The sequence below is a fragment of the Echeneis naucrates genome, chromosome 4 (assembly GCF_900963305.1).
Source record: "Echeneis naucrates chromosome 4, fEcheNa1.1, whole genome shotgun sequence".
NCBI lineage: Eukaryota > Metazoa > Chordata > Actinopteri > Carangiformes > Echeneidae > Echeneis > Echeneis naucrates.
The window spans coordinates 15,444,321-15,462,345 of NC_042514.1; the positions used below are offsets into that span (position 1 = coordinate 15,444,321).

The 18,025-nt window shown below is 40.5% G+C and overlaps 3 protein-coding genes across 3 annotated transcripts in view; 1 reads left to right on the plus strand and 2 right to left on the minus strand.

Annotated features, from left to right (window-relative positions):
- LOC115042115 (KICSTOR complex protein SZT2-like) overlaps positions 1–7,009 on the minus strand; it is a 55,209-nt gene extending 48,200 nt beyond the window's left edge. The window contains exons 1-16 of the mRNA XM_029500154.1: positions 6,858–7,009; positions 6,050–6,175; positions 5,501–5,674; positions 5,190–5,360; positions 4,944–5,102; positions 4,693–4,810; positions 4,396–4,502; positions 3,585–3,795; positions 3,208–3,378; positions 2,879–3,110; positions 2,589–2,718; positions 1,849–1,994; positions 1,465–1,617; positions 932–1,046; positions 618–823; positions 188–424 (exon numbers count right to left, since the gene is read on the minus strand). Of these exons, the coding sequence (XP_029356014.1) occupies positions 188–424; positions 618–823; positions 932–1,046; positions 1,465–1,617; positions 1,849–1,994; positions 2,589–2,718; positions 2,879–3,110; positions 3,208–3,378; positions 3,585–3,795; positions 4,396–4,502; positions 4,693–4,810; positions 4,944–5,102; positions 5,190–5,360; positions 5,501–5,674; positions 6,050–6,175; positions 6,858–6,881 (2,480 nt within the window). The 5' untranslated portion in view covers positions 6,882–7,009. The remainder of the gene's footprint in view (positions 1–187; positions 425–617; positions 824–931; positions 1,047–1,464; positions 1,618–1,848; positions 1,995–2,588; positions 2,719–2,878; positions 3,111–3,207; positions 3,379–3,584; positions 3,796–4,395; positions 4,503–4,692; positions 4,811–4,943; positions 5,103–5,189; positions 5,361–5,500; positions 5,675–6,049; positions 6,176–6,857) is intronic.
- Positions 7,010–7,822: 813 nt separating this feature from the next.
- LOC115042308 (probable ATP-dependent RNA helicase DDX10) lies at positions 7,823–11,980 on the plus strand. The gene is made up of 2 exons (XM_029500444.1): positions 7,823–9,166; positions 10,070–11,980. The coding sequence occupies exons 1-2, from the start codon at positions 7,835–7,837 to the stop codon at positions 11,234–11,236; spliced, it is 2,499 nt and encodes an 832-aa protein (XP_029356304.1). The 5' UTR covers positions 7,823–7,834; the 3' UTR covers positions 11,237–11,980.
- A 111-nt stretch (positions 11,981–12,091) lies between these two features.
- Positions 12,092–16,115, minus strand: LOC115042309 (U6 snRNA-associated Sm-like protein LSm4). Its single transcript, XM_029500445.1, has 5 exons — positions 16,009–16,115; positions 15,287–15,328; positions 14,767–14,865; positions 14,191–14,371; positions 12,092–13,631 (listed from the first exon to the last, which is right to left on the minus strand). Exons 1-5 carry the CDS (start codon positions 16,009–16,011, stop codon positions 13,528–13,530), a joined length of 429 nt encoding a protein of 142 aa, XP_029356305.1. The 5' UTR covers positions 16,012–16,115; the 3' UTR covers positions 12,092–13,527.
- Between the last annotated feature and the right edge of the window lie 1,910 nt (positions 16,116–18,025).

The window sequence follows — 18,025 nt, forward strand, 5'->3', positions numbered from 1 at the left end:
ACACACACATCAAGAAAACAACAGTCAACAAACTTGCACATTTTACATGAGACCAAAACATGGTGAGTAAAGTATGACGCCCATATTAAGGGCGACCTGTTTTATGGTAAGGGATAAAGATGCATTTGTAATATCAACATAAGTAGGATCTGACTAGCTGGAATAACTTGAAAGTGTGTGTACGCACTCAGCAATCATGGACAGGATGTGGGCCACAGACTGGATGGCCACAGCTGGGCCTTGGCTGTTCTGCACAGCCCAAACCCAGCGCTGGTGCAGGAAGTAACGGGACAAAGAGGCTAGGGTAGAGGAGGCTGTCCGGTTGGCTGCCATGCTGAGGGAAATGGAGCTGTGCGAGGGCTGCAGAAAGTTCTCCATGTTTAAAATAAATGGAGTCCTGAAGTCCAGGGGCAACTTCTCATACCTGCAGATCATCCACACCACTTTAATCGCAATTGGTATCGCCACCAGTTTAGACATCACAGTCAGACTCGTTCGAAGTAGCACACACTTTTAACCAATATTAATTTTTTTTTTTTTTTTATTATGCATGGGATTTAAAAAAAGACAGAAATTGTAGAGAACAATATGAAACACCACAGTCCACTGACACTGACCTTATGAGCAGCTTCTCCAGGGGTTTATTGAGGATCACCACACAGGGTCTGTCTGACAGTGCAAGTTTGGGAGCGAGGATAGAGGGAGATTTGGATGGTGATGGGTGGCCAACAACTTTCCTCTTGCTCTTCGGAGTGGCCTCTTTGCTTTGAACACGGTAAGGGAAGCGAAGTTTCAGGATCTGGTCTCTCAGCTCATCCACAATCTGATGACAAATAATCAATTCAAAACAATACATCAGTGTTCACAAACACATGATCTGCTGCAGATACAGATCTTTGCACAAGTGTTCCTGATACTGTATTCCCAATACCTTGTTTCTAACATGGGCTGGAGTGCCAATAGGGAAACCGAGGCGCAGCACCATGCAGGGCGTCTTGGAGATGAGTCGGACAAGATAAAAGGATATGGGAGGCTGGTCAGATGAACTGTGGAGACAGACATTAGCTGAGTTTTGGTTTACTTTTTTCCCCTGCATGAATTTCCCATTTTAAAGAACAAAAGTACTGTGACTAGACAGTGACACCCAAACCTTCTAACTTATAACTTTCTAGAGTAAAGGAATGTAATTTTATGCTAACATCAACACTTGTTCTAGACTCTTGAGTAAACACCTGTTAAAGCTCATTTGGTTATGTAGAGATAGCAAAAAAAACATACAGCCACTTTAATCAGATTATTTACCCCTCGATTTTAAGAAGATCTGAAGAAGGGTCACACAATCCACGTTTTAAACCACTTACCAACAGGCCCACATCCTGGTGAGAACGCCATTCTGCGGTAAACCTTTGCAGCTTTAGGCGATTTCTTTTCAGCATTAATATGCTGCTGTTTCCATTATCTCACCTGTATATGAGTTTAACATATGAGTAGCCCTCCACCAGCACAAAGCTGCTCCAGTCCCTCAGGAGTGACGTGAGCGCCGTGTGGGAAATACGACACTGAATGGTGCTGTAACGTCCATTGTTTCCAGCTGTGTGCAGGTGTTTGGGAACAGGCCTTGAGGGACAAATTGAATAATGTGATAAAGGACTGACAAACAAACAAACAAAAACAAAGAGCCAAAAATCTGTATGCAAAATAAATATCATTAGACACTGCAATATACACAAAGCTTTTTAAAGATTATCACTTGATTCACCAGTGAGGACCAACATTAAAGAACCACAGTCTTATCTTTCTCTAAATCAACCTTAAACAGTGAGCAAAACTAAAGTACAAATTTCTCACATGTCATGTTCAAGGATGATGGTGATGCGATGCATGTGCAGCCATCTCTGCCAGAAGTTGGCATCCATGGAAAGAATAGGCTTCCAATAGGAAGCAAACTGTGACTGGGGGGAGTCTTTGGATCCACTGTGTTGCAGGGAAAGGACCTTGAACGAGAGGAGTTTATTCAGTTGAAGATTATTTGTAAATGGAAAAAATAAAACAGAGAACATAGAAAACATTTTAGGTGCGCCAACTGAGAAATGCAGATTAGCGGTGATCATTCATTTAATTGCAATCATGAGAGCTCTTTCATGTGTATAGCCATGATACTGATTTTCTGTTTTTCTTGTTAATTTCTTGCTCAGAGGACTACGATATATCAGACTTCAATACATGCTCAGTGGGAGAAGAAATTCATCATTAGTTTGGCAATAATACAAAATCATTTGATACCACTGTCTAACTGCGTAATTAATAGGCTGTTTTTCCTTTGTGGGAAAGAGGTCCCTCTTGTTCAACTTTATCAGTTGGAACATGGATTTAAAATAATTTTTTGTGAAATAATAAAATAAATCTCAAACATCCAGGTCTCTTTTGACACCTTGTAAGTGGCACCTTCAGATTTTGAACATAAAGTCAGTATGTGAAAAATTCTATTCCCTAGTATATCCTGATAAAACAGGACAAATCTTCCCAAGTCACATGTTCTACCCATGCTGGTGAAATCAATCTGTAATCATTGTACATGCACACATTACCGGAGTCGTGGAGCCAGGGGGAATGTAGAACAGAGGCACTCCATTTTTAGTGCTCTCAGGGATCGTGTAGTTCTCAGGAACTGAATTAAAAGCCTGGAGGTGCACCAACATTTGATCAGTCTGGTTGATGCTGGAGGGACACATGTTAGTTAGTGGACAATATAATGAGGATAAACATTTATTGAAATCACTTTCTATGAAATGTATGATAAAATTTTCTGTGCTAACGTGGTCGAAACTGCAGTCTCCCCTTCTCTTGAATTAACTCCACATAAACACAAGTCCTGTACCTCTGCAGTGTGTTCCAGAAGCGGCGGATGACAGAAGTGCGATATGGGCTTGTGATGGGTTTCCTTTGAGTGCAACTGATGTCATGTAGTATATCATAGCTGCCCTCCATTGTCACCTCCACCCTCGTTGCTCTTTTGGCAGAATCTAGAGGCCAGCAAGTGGCTGCCAGGTACTCAATATGCATGTTGTGTTTCCATAACAACACCAGCTTGACCTCCAGCTGAGTCCCACCTAAAGAGATGAGGAGCCTCATTCTCAGCAAGAATTAAAAGTTTTACACTGCACCAGAGTTCTGCTGTTTTCTATTAGACAAAGCACAGGAGTTTACCTTTGGTGAGGCAGATCTCTCTGATGGTGTAGCCTTCTCTGAGTCTCACAGACACTATGCTGATCAAATGAGCATGGACTTCCTTTTCTGTGTGCTTCTTCCTCCTCATGACCAGAGCAGGATTACCACTAGCCGACACCAAGTGCTCATTAAATAGTTTGTGCTGGGAAACTACAAAATAGTGGAGTAGTTAGGAGACCTATTTATTATCATCTCATCACGTTTTTATCACATTTTTTATTTGACACTACATACTACTTGTTTGAAGAGTAATTATTATAGTACCAAAAATATTAATATAGGTGGAGTTGGTCAACCTCGTGTCAACCTACCAATTGAGTCATTCTCACAATTTATACTATGATTAGCTCTCTTACCAGAGAAATACTCTGAAGACATAGAGTCTGGGGTCTTGAGGAAGGAGTAAGTTAAGAACGCCTTGTGGTAGGCATTCATCTCCTGGCTGTCCATGTCCACTTCAGGGCAGCTCATCAAGTATGAGCCAAAAGTAGCTAATGAGATGAACTTCATCAGCTCTACATTTGGGATGTATCCAAAGCTACAGTCATAAGAGTATGCGCCGCCAACCTGGGGGAAAAAAAAACCCAACACAATTCAACTTGTAGCAACTCATAAATAAACTCTGGATAAACTCATAAACTCTGGATCAAGACTAAAGCCATTTTCATGACACAACAAAATTCAAAATTGTTGTTGACATTGTTACATATTCCATCCTGCTGTTAAATTTTCCATCTTATTCAAGAGATCTAACATTGCCCATGATGAGAGAGGGAAGAAATGGCTAATTTCTCCTCTTCTTGGTAAGCCTCTGCTGTATCGACCCAGCTCTCTTCCCAATTTACTGTGATACCAGCTGGTCTGTTCACAAGCCAGCTTGGCCAGCTTCAGCTTGATCAGCAGACCCCTAAAATAACAATCCTCAAAGTATGCCCAATCACAAGTGAAATTTAAAATTGGACCATGAAAATAATGGGAAACACTCTCAACCAAAAGCCTCTTTACTTCCCACTTCCCAAACCTATTCAGAAATTACTAATTGAAAAGTCAAAGGAAAGAAGCAACAGGTTGTACACCTGAAAAAGGATGAAAGATAAATACAGTCTCATTAATATTCATTAACATTCCCCTTGAAAATGATGCCGACTCATAAGCAGCAAAACCCACCTGCACAAAGGAGCATGCAATGGTTCCACTCCTGAGCTGGTTCAGCAGGGTTTCACACACTGCTACATCAGGAACACTTGTCACTCCATCTGTGATTATAATGATACCTGGAATATACACATTACATCAATACTTGCATTTTCTGATGTGTGAGTCTTGGTGTGCCTGAATTGTATGAAAGTCGCTGGAATTTTAATTTCTCTCTTAAACTCTGCATTTTCATTCTTATTGTGAGTCTTAACTCTTTGGACAAACCCTCGATCAAGAGTTCAAATAGCAAACTGGGCACAAACTTACCTGCACTGGAATTTGAAGGCAGCAACTGAAGGGCCAGGATGCCCTGGCGTACCATGCTGACCAGACCCATATCCGCTGACACCATGGAAATGTTACCCTGTTTCCACTGGGGCTGGTCCTCCACTTGGTTTCGATGGAGATTTGAGTTTTGTACCGTCTCCATAGACTACAGGCACGGGAAATGAAAAAAATAAATAAATAAAAATCAGTGTACGTCATCATTTCAGCTACAAGGACATTAGTCAAGTAGCACCAGTCACCATGCCAAAGTGCTGATGTGCACTTGCCTGTTCATGCTGCTGATGGATAACTTCTGCAATGTTGCTCTCCATTGCTCTGAGCTTCTGATAGATGTGATGCAGGAACTCATCCAGGTCTGTTTTATCAAGCTGACAGCCCTGTACCAAAACCTGCATGAGAATACAGGCTGTCAGAGGACTGGAATAACATTTTCTGGAAACAAAAACATGATCATATACAAGCTACTGTCCAAAGACCTGATGAGAAGCAAGGCCAATAATTGATGAATATGCCAATATGGTGATGAAGATCTTGGGCTTGAAAAGCTGATCAGTTCCAGGGACTTTGAATGGTAGAGATAGACCAGTCAGACACCTTGACAGTGCATGAAAAACCTCATCGAAGATCATCTCTCCCGTGCTGTCTTCCTGCACAAAAAATAAATAAAATAGAGCTAAAACACAAACATATATCTAGATCTATAGACTTGTTTTTTGTGATAAACATTTGTTGATCTTGTTAATCCAGGAAATCAACATACAACCAGGTGTTGGTGTTGAAGTCTTACCACAATGCTGGTGGAGGGGCTGAGGTCTAACTCGATGATGAAGCGGTACCTCCGGGCAAGGAATGTGGCCCGAGTGGATGGTAGCAACATGCAAGGGGACAAGGTAGGGTGGGAATCTGGCTGCCATCCTTTTGGTAAGATGCTTAACAAATCCAGTTCATTATCTGAGTTCAGCTGTAAGTCATAAGAGAATTAAAGGGGAAAAATAAAAAATAAAAAAATCAATCATTAGTCACAGTGACTAATTACACAGTGACACATTATTTGAGAATCTTCTGAAAACGCACTCCAAAGTTTTTTCTTTTATTTATATGTTTTCCGTTATATGCCAATTCCTAACAGTATACTATGATGAATGTCATTAATAACAGTTCAATCCTGAGACTCACCAGTCTATTATACATGAAAAACAGTTTGTCTGATGGTGGACTGATGAAAATATGTACAGTTTGGGAGCCTTTCATATTCATATGGAATGATATTACTCTATATACATTCATATTTACTCACCACAAGAAAAGAGAGGAAGTAAACACTTAACTAACTCACCAAATCAGGCACTGAGGATGGCAAGATCACTTGGTTCAGTTTGCCAATGAACCACGCCAGACGCACATTCCTAGATATTCGATAATCTTCCTTCATCAGCAAGTAGATCTGCTCAGCGCCTTCCACCTTACAATGAGAGACATACACAGAGATAATAAATTAAATATTCCCAGTATTCTTCAGTCAGGTGAACAAATAAAATAAATGAATGATAATGCATTTTTTTTTTAAATTTGTGCTTATTTAGTACAACTGTAATCAAGAACTTCAGTTGAAATTATGGTTCACTGCTAGATTCTGTGCAGCCAAATTTCACAGCAAGCCGAGCCCAGTTTTCAACTCTGTAAGGTCTACTTGGACCAGTTTACTGATAGATGTCTCTGCAGCACTTCAGGTGAACCTGCCATGAATGGACAGCATTTCAAGTTTTGACATGAATGTGTGAATGTCATTTAGTTGCAGGACACCTCACTTACTGAACCAGCTGTAAGGTGTTGAAAAAACCCTGGTGCTGGGTGAGAGCTGTCCTGGTGGGCCATGTACTCCCAGGAAAGGTCCTAACTTTATGCATTATGTACTTTGTGTTTCCAGACCAAACTGTTTACATTAGCAGTGTCGTGGCTGCTGCAGCTGCTGAGCTAGCACCAGTCCAGCTCCCCAGCTTCCGCAATCACAGTTTAGTCTGAAGGCAGTTGTTGTTGTTGTTTATCGGACTTAAAGCTGGACTTTATGCTGTTATTCACAACCGAAGAGATTTGTGCCCCATTTCCGCCACCAACACAACACTTGGGTCTCTTACAGGTATTACCTCAGTGTCCTGCCTCTCGGCCATGATTTATGGAGCATAGGGAATGCAGCAATGTCAACGAGCCTCGGCTGACGGATGTTCACTTTGGTTTGTGCTGATGGTACTTGTTTATCATTCGTCTTGTGTAATGTTAAAAAAAAATCTTCTTCTTCTGCTCCGGCTTCTTGCCCTTCTTCTGATGTTTTTTTAATGGCAGCAGCAAACATCTTTTCCTGGATTACCGCCCCCTGTAAAATGGACGGTGGATCGGTGTACTGCTACTAACGTGAAGCCCTTTGCTGGAGCTTTTTTTGTATACAAATGTGAAAATTTCAAATATACCCTAAATGCATTCAGTTAAATTATATAAAATAGTACAGTTTCAAGTTTACCATGATTCACATTTGTGTACCTGTCCTCCCTGCTGATACTGGGAACAATAACTTATTTTCAACTGTCTCCAGCAAATTGCAATATTTGTAAATACTACCTGCAGGATGGCCAATAATTGAATTCAACAGGATGAGTGAGAGAACAGGTCAAAGTGCTCCCTCCTTTTCTCACACTGTTTTTAAAGGAATGCTGTTTTTTTGTTTTGTTTTTCTCAAAGGAAATTGCATGGAAAGGAATTTATAGTAAAACTAGGTTGAAAAGTACGCATAACGTGCGGTGTAAGGAGCGGCTGTTAGGTATTTTTCTTTTTATATTTTCTGACAAGCTACCAAACATCAAAATGTCCCCTAAAGAATAAAATATTTGTCACTGTGACTCCCGGCTCCGGAGCAGCAAGGCACCAAAACACGGACACATACTGCCGTAAGGTCAGAAGAAGAAGCGGAGGTTGCGTGATGACGCAGAGGACTCGTACGTGCTTACGCATGATGACGCCGCAAAGAACGCGACGGAAAACTGTCTTTACCACGCTGTTTTCAGTAGTGGCTGTTAAGTGGTGTTGACTCAACTTTTTTGGTTGTTGTTTTTTTTTTTACGTTTCTATCATGGACAAAAAACGATCTGGTCCATCTGCTAAGATGCAAGACGGAGACGACCCCGTGAGAAATTTCGAGAAATGGAAGAAAAAGTACCAGAGAACGAAGGCTCGTGTGAAGCGAGACAGAGCGCAGAAGAAGAAGCCCGAGTGGCAGGTCGAGCAAGAGTACATACAGAAGCTGGTTGGCAGGTATGGAGATATCAACAGCAAAGAGGTCGTCAAGTTTTCAGACTTCCCCATTTCAAAGAAAACCTTACTGGGGTTGCAGGAGTGTCAGTACCGACAGCCCACGGAGATCCAGAAGCAGACTGTTGGCCTCGCTTTGCAAGGCAAAGATGTTCTCGGTGCGGCTAAGACCGGCTCCGGTAAGACGCTGGCCTTCCTGATCCCGGTGCTGGAGTGTTTGTATCGACAGCAGTGGAGCGCCATGGACGGCCTCGGTGCTCTCATCATATCTCCCACCAGAGAACTCGCCTACCAGACATTTGAAACCCTTCGCAAGATCGGCAAGAACCACGAGTTCTCCGCCGGGCTCATCATCGGTGGAAAGGAGGTGAAAAGCGAAATGGAGAGAATCCACCGCACCAACATAGTCATCTGCACCCCGGGCCGGCTGCTCCAGCACATGGACGAGAACGCCACCTTCCATGCTTCAAACCTCCAGATTCTGGTTCTGGACGAGGCGGATCGCATCCTGGACATGGGCTTCGCTGATACACTCAACGCCATCCTGGAAAATCTTCCAACATCCCGACAGACGCTGCTATTCTCCGCCACACAGACCAAGTCAGTCAAAGACCTGGCTCGCCTTAGCCTCAAAGACCCAGAGTATGCGTGGGTTCACGAAAAGGCTAAGTTCAGCACTCCAGCTACTTTGGAGCAAAGTTATGTGGTGTGTGATCTCCACCAGAAGATCAACATGCTCTACTCCTTCATCAAAAGCCACCTGAAGAAGAAGATCATAGTGTTCTTTGCCTGCTGCAAGGAGGTACAGTACCTGTTCAGGGCCTTCTGTCGCCTAAGACCTGGCATGCCCATCTTGGCTTTGCATGGCAAGCAGCAGCAGATGAAGAGAGTGGAGGTCTACAATGACTTCCTCAGAAAGCACAATGCTGTGCTATTTGCCACTGATATTGCTGCCAGAGGCCTGGATTTCCCAGCTGTCAACTGGGTGCTACAGTTTGACTGTCCAGAGGACGCAGACACCTACATCCACAGGGTGGGCCGGACAGCAAGGTATAAGGAAGGTGGAGAGGCTCTGCTGCTGCTAAACCCATCGGAGGAGAAGGGCATGATCAGCCAGCTGCAGGAGAAGAAAGTCCCTATCAATAAGATCCAGGTGAGCCATAACCTGTCACACTACTCACAGAGGGCAGAGAACCAGAAACCAGCACATGAGAGCTAGTACAGCATTATGTTGTGATGTTTGGGGATATAAACTCAAATTAAAACACAACATAAGAACATAAACAGATGTTACATAGCGCAATTTTCCGGCTGTTCATTGTGCCAAAGTTTTAAAGGATGTAAAATCTAAACTCAAGGGCATTCTCATGGACGAAAAAAAAAATGCAGCTGGTGTCATGAAGAACTGGTTTATCATGCTTGTGGTTTGATCATTCACTTTTTACACCTAGAAATATATATTTGGACTTCAAAAGTTATGTAGATCTGTGTTGAGACATTTAAAATGTCTCAAACCTCATACTTTACAAGCAAAATTATTTTACAGACGCCAATTATGTTATGAGGTTCTTTTCAGAGTGCTGAACGGCACAGACTAACTCTAATCTGATCTGTCAGCATCCAGCTAATATGAATCTTGATGTTTGTTTCTAGAACGGAGTCTAAGAAGAAGAGTGAAGGAGTTTTGATTTACAGCAAAAAGAGGCACGAATGTAGAGAAATCTGACACAATTAAATTTTTTTATTCTTTCAGATTCTCATGCTTACTGCATTTACTGTCATTTTGGCAGGAGTGTACACAGAATTAAATCCTCAATTTTTTTCAAGACATGGTTCACACCAGTGCAGGAGTCCTGTGAAACTTTTTTCCCCTGTCTATTGGAAATAGACTTCTCTACACTTATCTACAGTGCCAAGCACACACTGAGTTCGCTGTTATAACGGGGGAAAAAAAACAATCATAGCCATCACATGATCATATTAATTTTTGATTGGGATATTGCTCTTTTGCAACATAAACAATGCGATTGTTGTATAATTGTGGGATGAATTACAGGTGAATCCAGACAAACTGCAGAACATCCAGCAGAAGCTGGAGGCTTTCCTGGCCCAGGAGAAGGACCAGAAGGAGAGAGCCCAGAGATGTTTTGTGTCCTATCTGCGCTCCATCTACATGATGAAGAACAAAGAGGTGTTTGACGTCTTTAAACTCCAGATTCACGAGTATGCCATCTCTCTGGGCCTCGCTGTTGCTCCAAGAGTGCGTTTCCTAAATAAAGTTCAGATGCAGAAAGCTAAAAGTAGCAAACAGAGAGAGGAAGAGCAGTCTGAGGAAAATGAAGAGCTGAGGAGTTTTAAAGCACAGCTGAGAGGAAACATCCCCCTTGAGGTTCAAGATGAAAACTCTGAGGATGAAAGTGAGTATGAGGAAAGTGGCGAAGATGATGATGATGATGATGTGGGTCAGTCTAATGTACAACTACTTGATTCTTATCACAATGAGGATGATGATGACTTAAGAGACTTGGAGCTTTTGACAGTTAAAAGAAAGGACGTCTTTAGTCTAACAGAGGAGGAGAGTCTGGATGAACCTTCAAAGGGCTCTAAAGAGAAAACTGAAAAAAAGACCAAGTTCAAAGATGCCAAAAAAGTCCTCAAGAGAAACTTCCAAGTCAACACCAAAGTAACTTTTAGTGAAGATGGAGAGGCTGTACAACTGTGGCCACCAGTCCAACGTGCAGTGACTGGTGAAGACGAGCAGGAGGAGGAGGATTCTGGTATCAACGTGGAGAAGGCCAGGGAGAGACTGAGATGTGAAGATCAGGAGTTTGACAAGCAGGAGTACAGTCGGAAAGTGAAGGCCAAACACAGAGAGCAACGGCTGAAGGCGAAGGCAGCCAGGAGAGAGGCCAGCAAGCAGCATGGACAGCAGTCTGATGAGGATGAGATAGTGGCATATCTGGGTAATCACAGCGAAGATGAGTTTGACCCCAGCACCTTGCCAGATCCTGACAAACTGTCATCTGATGAGAAGGGGGAGGATCAGATAAAGTGTCCAAAACGGGAGCACAGCAGTGAAGACAGTGATGAGGAAAATAACTTCACAATAGGGAAGAGGAAGAAAGTGATGCAGCAGGATGATGAGCTCACAACTCTGGACACTGGTCTCTCCCTTGCTGAAGATGAGGAGTTAGTATTGCACCTGCTTGGAGGACAAAAGTAGAGAAAAGGGCCGTAGTCAAACAATTATGTGTTATGACTTCGGCATTTAAAAAGTTTTAAGAACAATGTTAACTGCTAAATGAGAAAACGTCCAGCCACAATCTTTGTCCCAGATTAAGATTACATGCCAATGTTAGCAATGTGTTAGTTTCACAAAAGCCAGGTCTTTTCAATGAAACCCTCTTTGTAATATTCAAGACTAAACTAAATTAAAGTATTACTATTTTAGATTATTCACACTTAAAAACTGAGAGAACCTGCTTAGTTAGGAACGTGGGTGTGATTTGGCTCAGTGAGGTCAGGTGTCACAGCAGAACCACATCTTCCTCCTGCAGTGACAGTAGAGCTGGTTTCCTGAGATTGAGGTTGAAAGTGTTTTAAAAGGCTGCTGCTCTCATGGACTTATCATAGGAACAGTTTGATCTAATCATTGTGTCTGAGATGCTCTATAAAATGACTGGTTCTTGGGCAGATGTGCATAAAAGTCTGTAAAGGAATTTTGGTTTGGATTCATTCATTAAAACTCAAACCTGTTAAATATTTGACAGTTATGATAATTATTGCTTATAATAACAGTAGTAGTATTCCCATGGATTCATACTTGGACCTGCTTTAACATCCAGCCCCTTGGGTTGTCATGATGTGGTTCAGTGAAGAGTTGGGCTGGTGGTGATAGTGAATTATCTAGAAATTCTAAATGTAAAAAAAAAAAAAAAAAAATCATTGTTAAATGACATGACTAATAGAGAAATGACATGTTGATTAAGTTTACATGTAAACAAAAACTTTTGCATTTGAAATCTATTAAATTTGATAACTTTTTATCAACTTTTGAACATGAACATGAAACGAAAGCACTCTACAGAACCCTATTGCATCTGTAGGAGTTCATCTTTATTAGAGCGCAAGCACTTGACTTTTTGGGGGCTTAAAACAAACCCAAAACTCAGAGCTCAGACAGCATGAAATTTGGATATTTCATTGGTTGCAGATATGCACAACAAAAATTGGCTCAATGCTGCCAGCTTGACAACAAAAATTGAGCCCCTCGCTCCAAATTAATGTGGACAAATGAATCAGTACATTTGTATCAGCTCAAAGACAAAACAAAATAGCCTCTTGGACATGTACCCAAAGTCCAGCAGGAGCATTTGTATTTAAATTTTGTGATTTTTATGCCTTTTTTGTCATTACCACCCCTCATATTTTAACAGCTCCTTCAATTTCAGTCCAAAAGACTTCACATTCACTTGGTATCGTTCCAAGACGTTGAAGATTAGTTATCAAAATCTTTAAAATTGTAAAAGATCTTTATGAGAAATCTTTATAAAAAAATAAAGATTCCCTCTTTGTTGCAGTGCTTAATTTGCAAAATGTTACTTCACATTTACATGGTAACGCGATTGATTTTTGCTTTTTAGTTTTTATTGTCAATGCCATTTAATTTTGATGCTGTATGTAGAGAGATGTCTTCATATAGCCATGAAGGAAGGAATTCACTTGTCTGCCCAAGCTTGACAAACAGATTCAACTATTGGGGTGGGAATAGAGGATGACTTTAACATGGCTACAACCAGTTTAACAAAAGTTGTTTTATTCTCGTGTAAATAAAGTACAACATTTTTTTGTTACAAAAATAAAATGAAACCCAACCAACTCAATACACATTGGACTCCACCTGGTCAGACATAAGAGCATGAGACATAAAAGTATATTGGGCTTTTTCTAGGGGAAGGGAGGGGAAGTGGGGCTGCTCCACTGTACAATCTGCTAATTGTACAGTGGAGCGGCCATACAAAGTTTGCCAACTAACTGAACCAAATCAGAAAATATATTCATGCAACAAAACCTGGGGCTGGTCAGTTTCTTCATTACTTAAAATCTGAGGACACACGCTGACAAGTGAACAACCAAATTTAGCCAAAAAAAAAAAAAACTTAACTAAAAATAGAAACCTCAGTTAAGTGTACCAACTGACACAAAACTGAATGACAAATACGACTCATGACATTAAAGGCCGAGTTATGATTATACACATTTCAAACTGATGGTAGACCCTATGAGCTCTGGACCTGACGCTGGTATATGATAACAGGAAATGAAGGACCAACCTGCAGATGTTAAAAACTAAATTCAGTGCCCATGCATGGCCTCTACCAACACCCAGTGTGTTTGTCAGTACTGACAAATTCCTTACCAAAGGGACACCAGGGATATAATTTTATCTGAACTGATGGAGTGATCCTTCAGGAAAAAAAAGGATGTGCTATATTGTAGATTCCATGTTGTGAGTCAGTGCTGGTTCTTCATTCCCTGTGGTTTGCTTGGTTTCTTATCCGGTTGCTGCGGGCCTCGACTACTGCCGGTCATTCCTCTGCCACGACCACCAAACAGACCTCGAGAGAGACATAAGATGGCATTGGAAATAGATTGATATGAATGCTTTTAATTAAAGCTTAGTGGTAGAGAAATGTTGACAGAGGATGCCAGAAACTCTTAAAAAAAAAAAAAAAACTGTCCACTTCATAACAATCTAGTGGATCAGAGAAACCACAGCAGTGAACAGTAAATCCATACACGATGCAGGACAGAGATCATTCTCACTGCCATTGGACATGATGACACTTACAAAGGTATGGCTGGAAGACCTCATATTTTTAATATGTCCAATTACCAGCGGGGGGAAAAAATCTAATCTTTTTGAAAGATCTTAAATCAGTCAAACGATTGCAGAAACTCCTGGGATAACTACGGAGATATTTCAACAAAACCGTAAGGAGTCTCCAGTTGAGTCTATTGACTTACATTGCTGGGTAAATTCGTCTTCTACCAAGTATGTGGCCTTTAGTGTTTGAATTTTGTAGTAGCAATGACACCAGACACCAAATAGCCAAAAATAAATAAATAAACACATTCCAAAAGTAAGTCTAATCAACATGAAGTGTTTCCACTCACCTCGGCCAGCTCCTCCCCTTCCTTTGCCCTGCTGTTTGTTCTGCTGGGAACCTCCTCGTCCACGGCCTTTTGACACAACCTCCTCCTTCACCATGTCGATGATTTCATCTGGGATGCGCAGATACTTGATAGTGCTTCCTCTGATGTAGCACTCAGGCATCCTCCAGAATTTGTCTCCATCCTGTCAGATGTCAGTGGAAGTGTCAATATATGGCTCCTGATCATACCATCAGTCTTACTTTCCATTATTGATTTTAGTGAACAAGTTTCAGTATAAACCATATCTGACAGTAGGGAAAGTTTAGATGAACTTTGTGTACGAGTTGGAATATGTTTGTACTAAAATGAATAAAAGTAGTGCTATTTATATTTAAAATTTATTTGATTTCAAATATACCTTACATGTCATACCCTACTACACTCAGACAATCCCATGTCCATCTGCCCACACTTAATGGACTCTACATTGAGAAAACTGGTCCACATAGATGTTTACAACACGCTCTTTACTTTTATCTCCTCACTCTGAAGCATTATGTCCATAGTGACAGCAGAAAAATTCAAGTTCAGCATTACCCTTGATGTGCAGATGACTTCTCTCAGATTAATATTCATCCAGTTGTCACAGCTCACTAGATGACCGTTGTATGTCTCACCATTCTTAAGCTCTACCAGCTGAAGAGAGAGAGCGCACGATTAACCTTTAGTTGTTGGCAGAAGTTAAAATTCATTTACTTCTCGTGGGACCAAATAATAAAGTATAGGCTGCAAAGAAACAATAATATTGGTCCAAGTCAATTCATCTAGATATTTACAAGGTCGCCAGCTTTAATATGATTGATTATTTCTCTACAAAGCAAATTAAAACTTTAAATACAAAAGCTAATACCAAAGCAAGAACAAAGAGAACAAAAGTTAGAAGCAGGCAGCCAAACCTAATGAACTTGGTTGCCAGTTATGTTTAATCTGTAAATTTATTAGATGGCAGACTAACTAGAACATAAATATTTATCTTACTGATGGCTGACTTAGAACAACAGAAAACTTATTTCTTCTTAATATTTTTAAATGAAGTAAAAGCGCAGTAACTCCTCACCATAGGATGGTTTTGGGCAGTCTTCAGCAGAGAGAGGGGAAGCTGCAAATAGAAAGGACAGATACGAGTCTTCAGTTACCATAATTAATCTGACAACCAGAACTGCATTTGAAGCAAAACGCTGGTTTGACACAATACACCCAGTGGTGTGTTGTTTCAGTGTTATATGGAGCTGCTCGAGGTATTTTCAAAACAACGATTCACTAAACTGATAAATGGTCTTGGGTCGTGATTGATGGTGTGATGCTGAGTGCATATGCATTTGTACGTTTAAATACTTTAGTGGGCATTGGCTATTGTATGATATTATGAATAAAGTAGCAATAAAGAATGTTTTTAAATAATTTATCATACTTACAGCGATCTCTGTAATATTCACCAAATTTTAAACACAGCTTGGAGTACGATTCAAATTATTTTCCATTCATATATTTAAAGATAATGAAGTACGAAACTGTGTGGATTACAATCGTTGATTCGTGATTTAGCAGGTGTAAAACTGTCCGTGTCGCTGAATCTCTGTCTCATTTTAAAAGACTTGTGTTTGCCAAACAATGTAGAATCTGCTCAATGTAGCATCAGGAGCTAACTTCACTTAGCGTGTGTGTCATTAAAGAATAACACTGTCAGCCGGCGGTTCAGTGCTAAACTACAGGTCAGCTACCGAAGATGTAAAAGACCAAAATCAACGCTTTTGGACATCCTTAAAGTCAGATACTTGCCATTGTAACGATCTCTTTCTGATATTTCTATTGGCGTCTGTCTTGGCCACGATGCGACGATCTTCATTTACTTAGCCTTTTATTCTTCCTCTGGTTCTCGCACTTCCGTTTCCGCATTTCCATTTCTCTCGCCAGCGTCACCTGGCGAAGAGGAGGACCGGAAGCTGAGCACCACCCGTTTTTTTGTCATGCTTTATTAACAATTCTAGATACAAACAAAAACAGTTTCTGCCAGGAGTGTTAAAAAAGATCAAATTTGTATAGAAAATATTTATTTAATAAAAACACGCATTTATATTAGTCTTAACAAAACAAATCTGGTTTTCATTTGGTTTTACAAAAAAATTTAATCGTTTTCTTTGTCATTATCTTCAAAACAAATGAAAAGGTCTTTTTCTTTCCACTGAAATGCTTGTCCTGTTTTTCGGCACGTATACATGTTGAAAAAGCAGATGACATATAATTTCTTCTTCCCGTTCACTATAGAGAGTACAACAATAATCACCATTAGCTTCAAATCTCTCCAAAGATTACGTAAATTATTTGTGTGTCCCCTTCAAAAATATACTTTAACTGTCTTCTTATTACCGCGGCATTTGCAGAACGAATAGGATTGCGAGTAAGAACACCGACAAACAAAAAAATGAAATGTTTTGTAACCTTTTGCTCCAGTACAGGAGTCGCTGCACTGGGATTGAGTGTGAGCTGATCCGAATATTGCGTACTTCATTTCACTATAAATCGCATCTTAAATAATATATGCCGTCTTAGCACAGTATTACACTTAACTTTGTCTCTTTTTACTTTATAATTCATCTTTCAGTTTACATTGATTGCTTTCCCTTTTCCCTTGTAGTAGGTTCCTCTTTCAGGTAGAGCTGGTTGTTCTTCCTGGAGCTTTTCCACAGCATATTTCGTAGACAGGAATCTGATGATCAGTGTTGCCTTCCTGTGTGGAGTGTAGGATGAGCTCCTGGCTGCCGTGAACAGCCCAGAAAACAGTATGTATCTCCTGTATGGCTTCTGTTGAATCATCTTGTATCAAAGTCCTGCCTCATCAATATTTTCTGACACGCTCACCACGTGCTGCATCGTGCGTTGATTCGCTGTAAATAGGCACGTGAGACCACGCCTAAAAACAACTGTAGTGTGTCTGCGCCGGACCCCCTTCTTGGTTTTGTCAATGAATTCATTTAGCTATGCATTGAAGAGTTCAAATTATCTTACACTGTGAATTTTGGAATAACTGATCGTAAATGGCACAGACGGCAAAATTATTGCACAAATACGATAGATATCGTAGTCGTAGGAATAGATATATAAATAACAGAAGCTGTGGGAATAATAGTAGAAATATTAATACTTGTCCGGGTATTAATATTTCTACTATTAATATATATGTGAGTTGCGGATGACAGTAGCAATTTTTTTTGTCAGTCCTAAATATAATTTATTTAATTTATAATTTATTTATTATAAAACATCATCTGTCATGACACAGACAAAATCAGCTTCCCTACACTGCATAGGGAAATGATTAAAAGCGCTTAACGTATTCCATATTTTGTTATGATCATTTTAAAAAATGGAATAAAATATCACACATTACCTAATAATGACAGCATGAAAAAAGTTAGTTTGAAATCCTTGCTGATTTATCAAAAATATAAAACAAAAAAATCATATGCACGCCTTCAGAGCCTTTATCATGACATTCAAAATCGAGCTCAGGTGCATCCTGTTTCCACCGATCATCCTTCAGATGTTGCTACTTGGCTGGAGTCCACCTGTGGTAAATTCATGTAATTAGACAGGGTTTGCAAAGGCACACGCCTGACAGTCAGAGCTTCAGAGCACCAAGGCTTTGGGGTAAAGACAATTTAAGGATTACTAGCATGTCTTCTTGTCCGTTTTTCAACTTCGTGATTTTTTTATTTTATTATTATTATTATGTTTTTGCACTTTGCATATGCCAGATGAACGCCTGGGGTTCTCACCTGTCTGCCGCACAGATACA

What these genes read in the sequence shown, in the direction of transcription:
- LOC115042308 (XM_029500444.1), top strand. Translation starts at nt 7,835, where the DNA reads ATGGACAAAAAACGATCTGGTCCATCTGCTAAGATGCAAGACGGAGAC. An exon ending in TCCCTATCAATAAGATCCAG is followed by an intron (nt 9,167 to 10,069) that starts GTGAGCCATAAC and finishes GATGAATTACAG; the next exon opens with GTGAATCCAGACAAACTGCA.
- LOC115042309 (XM_029500445.1), bottom strand. An exon ending in CTGCCCAAAACCATCCTATG is followed by an intron (nt 14,866 to 15,286) that starts GTGAGGAGTTAC and finishes CTCTCTCTTCAG; the next exon opens with CTGGTAGAGCTTAAGAATGG. An exon ending in AAGTCATCTGCACATCAAGG is followed by an intron (nt 14,372 to 14,766) that starts GTAATGCTGAAC and finishes GACATCTGACAG; the next exon opens with GATGGAGACAAATTCTGGAG.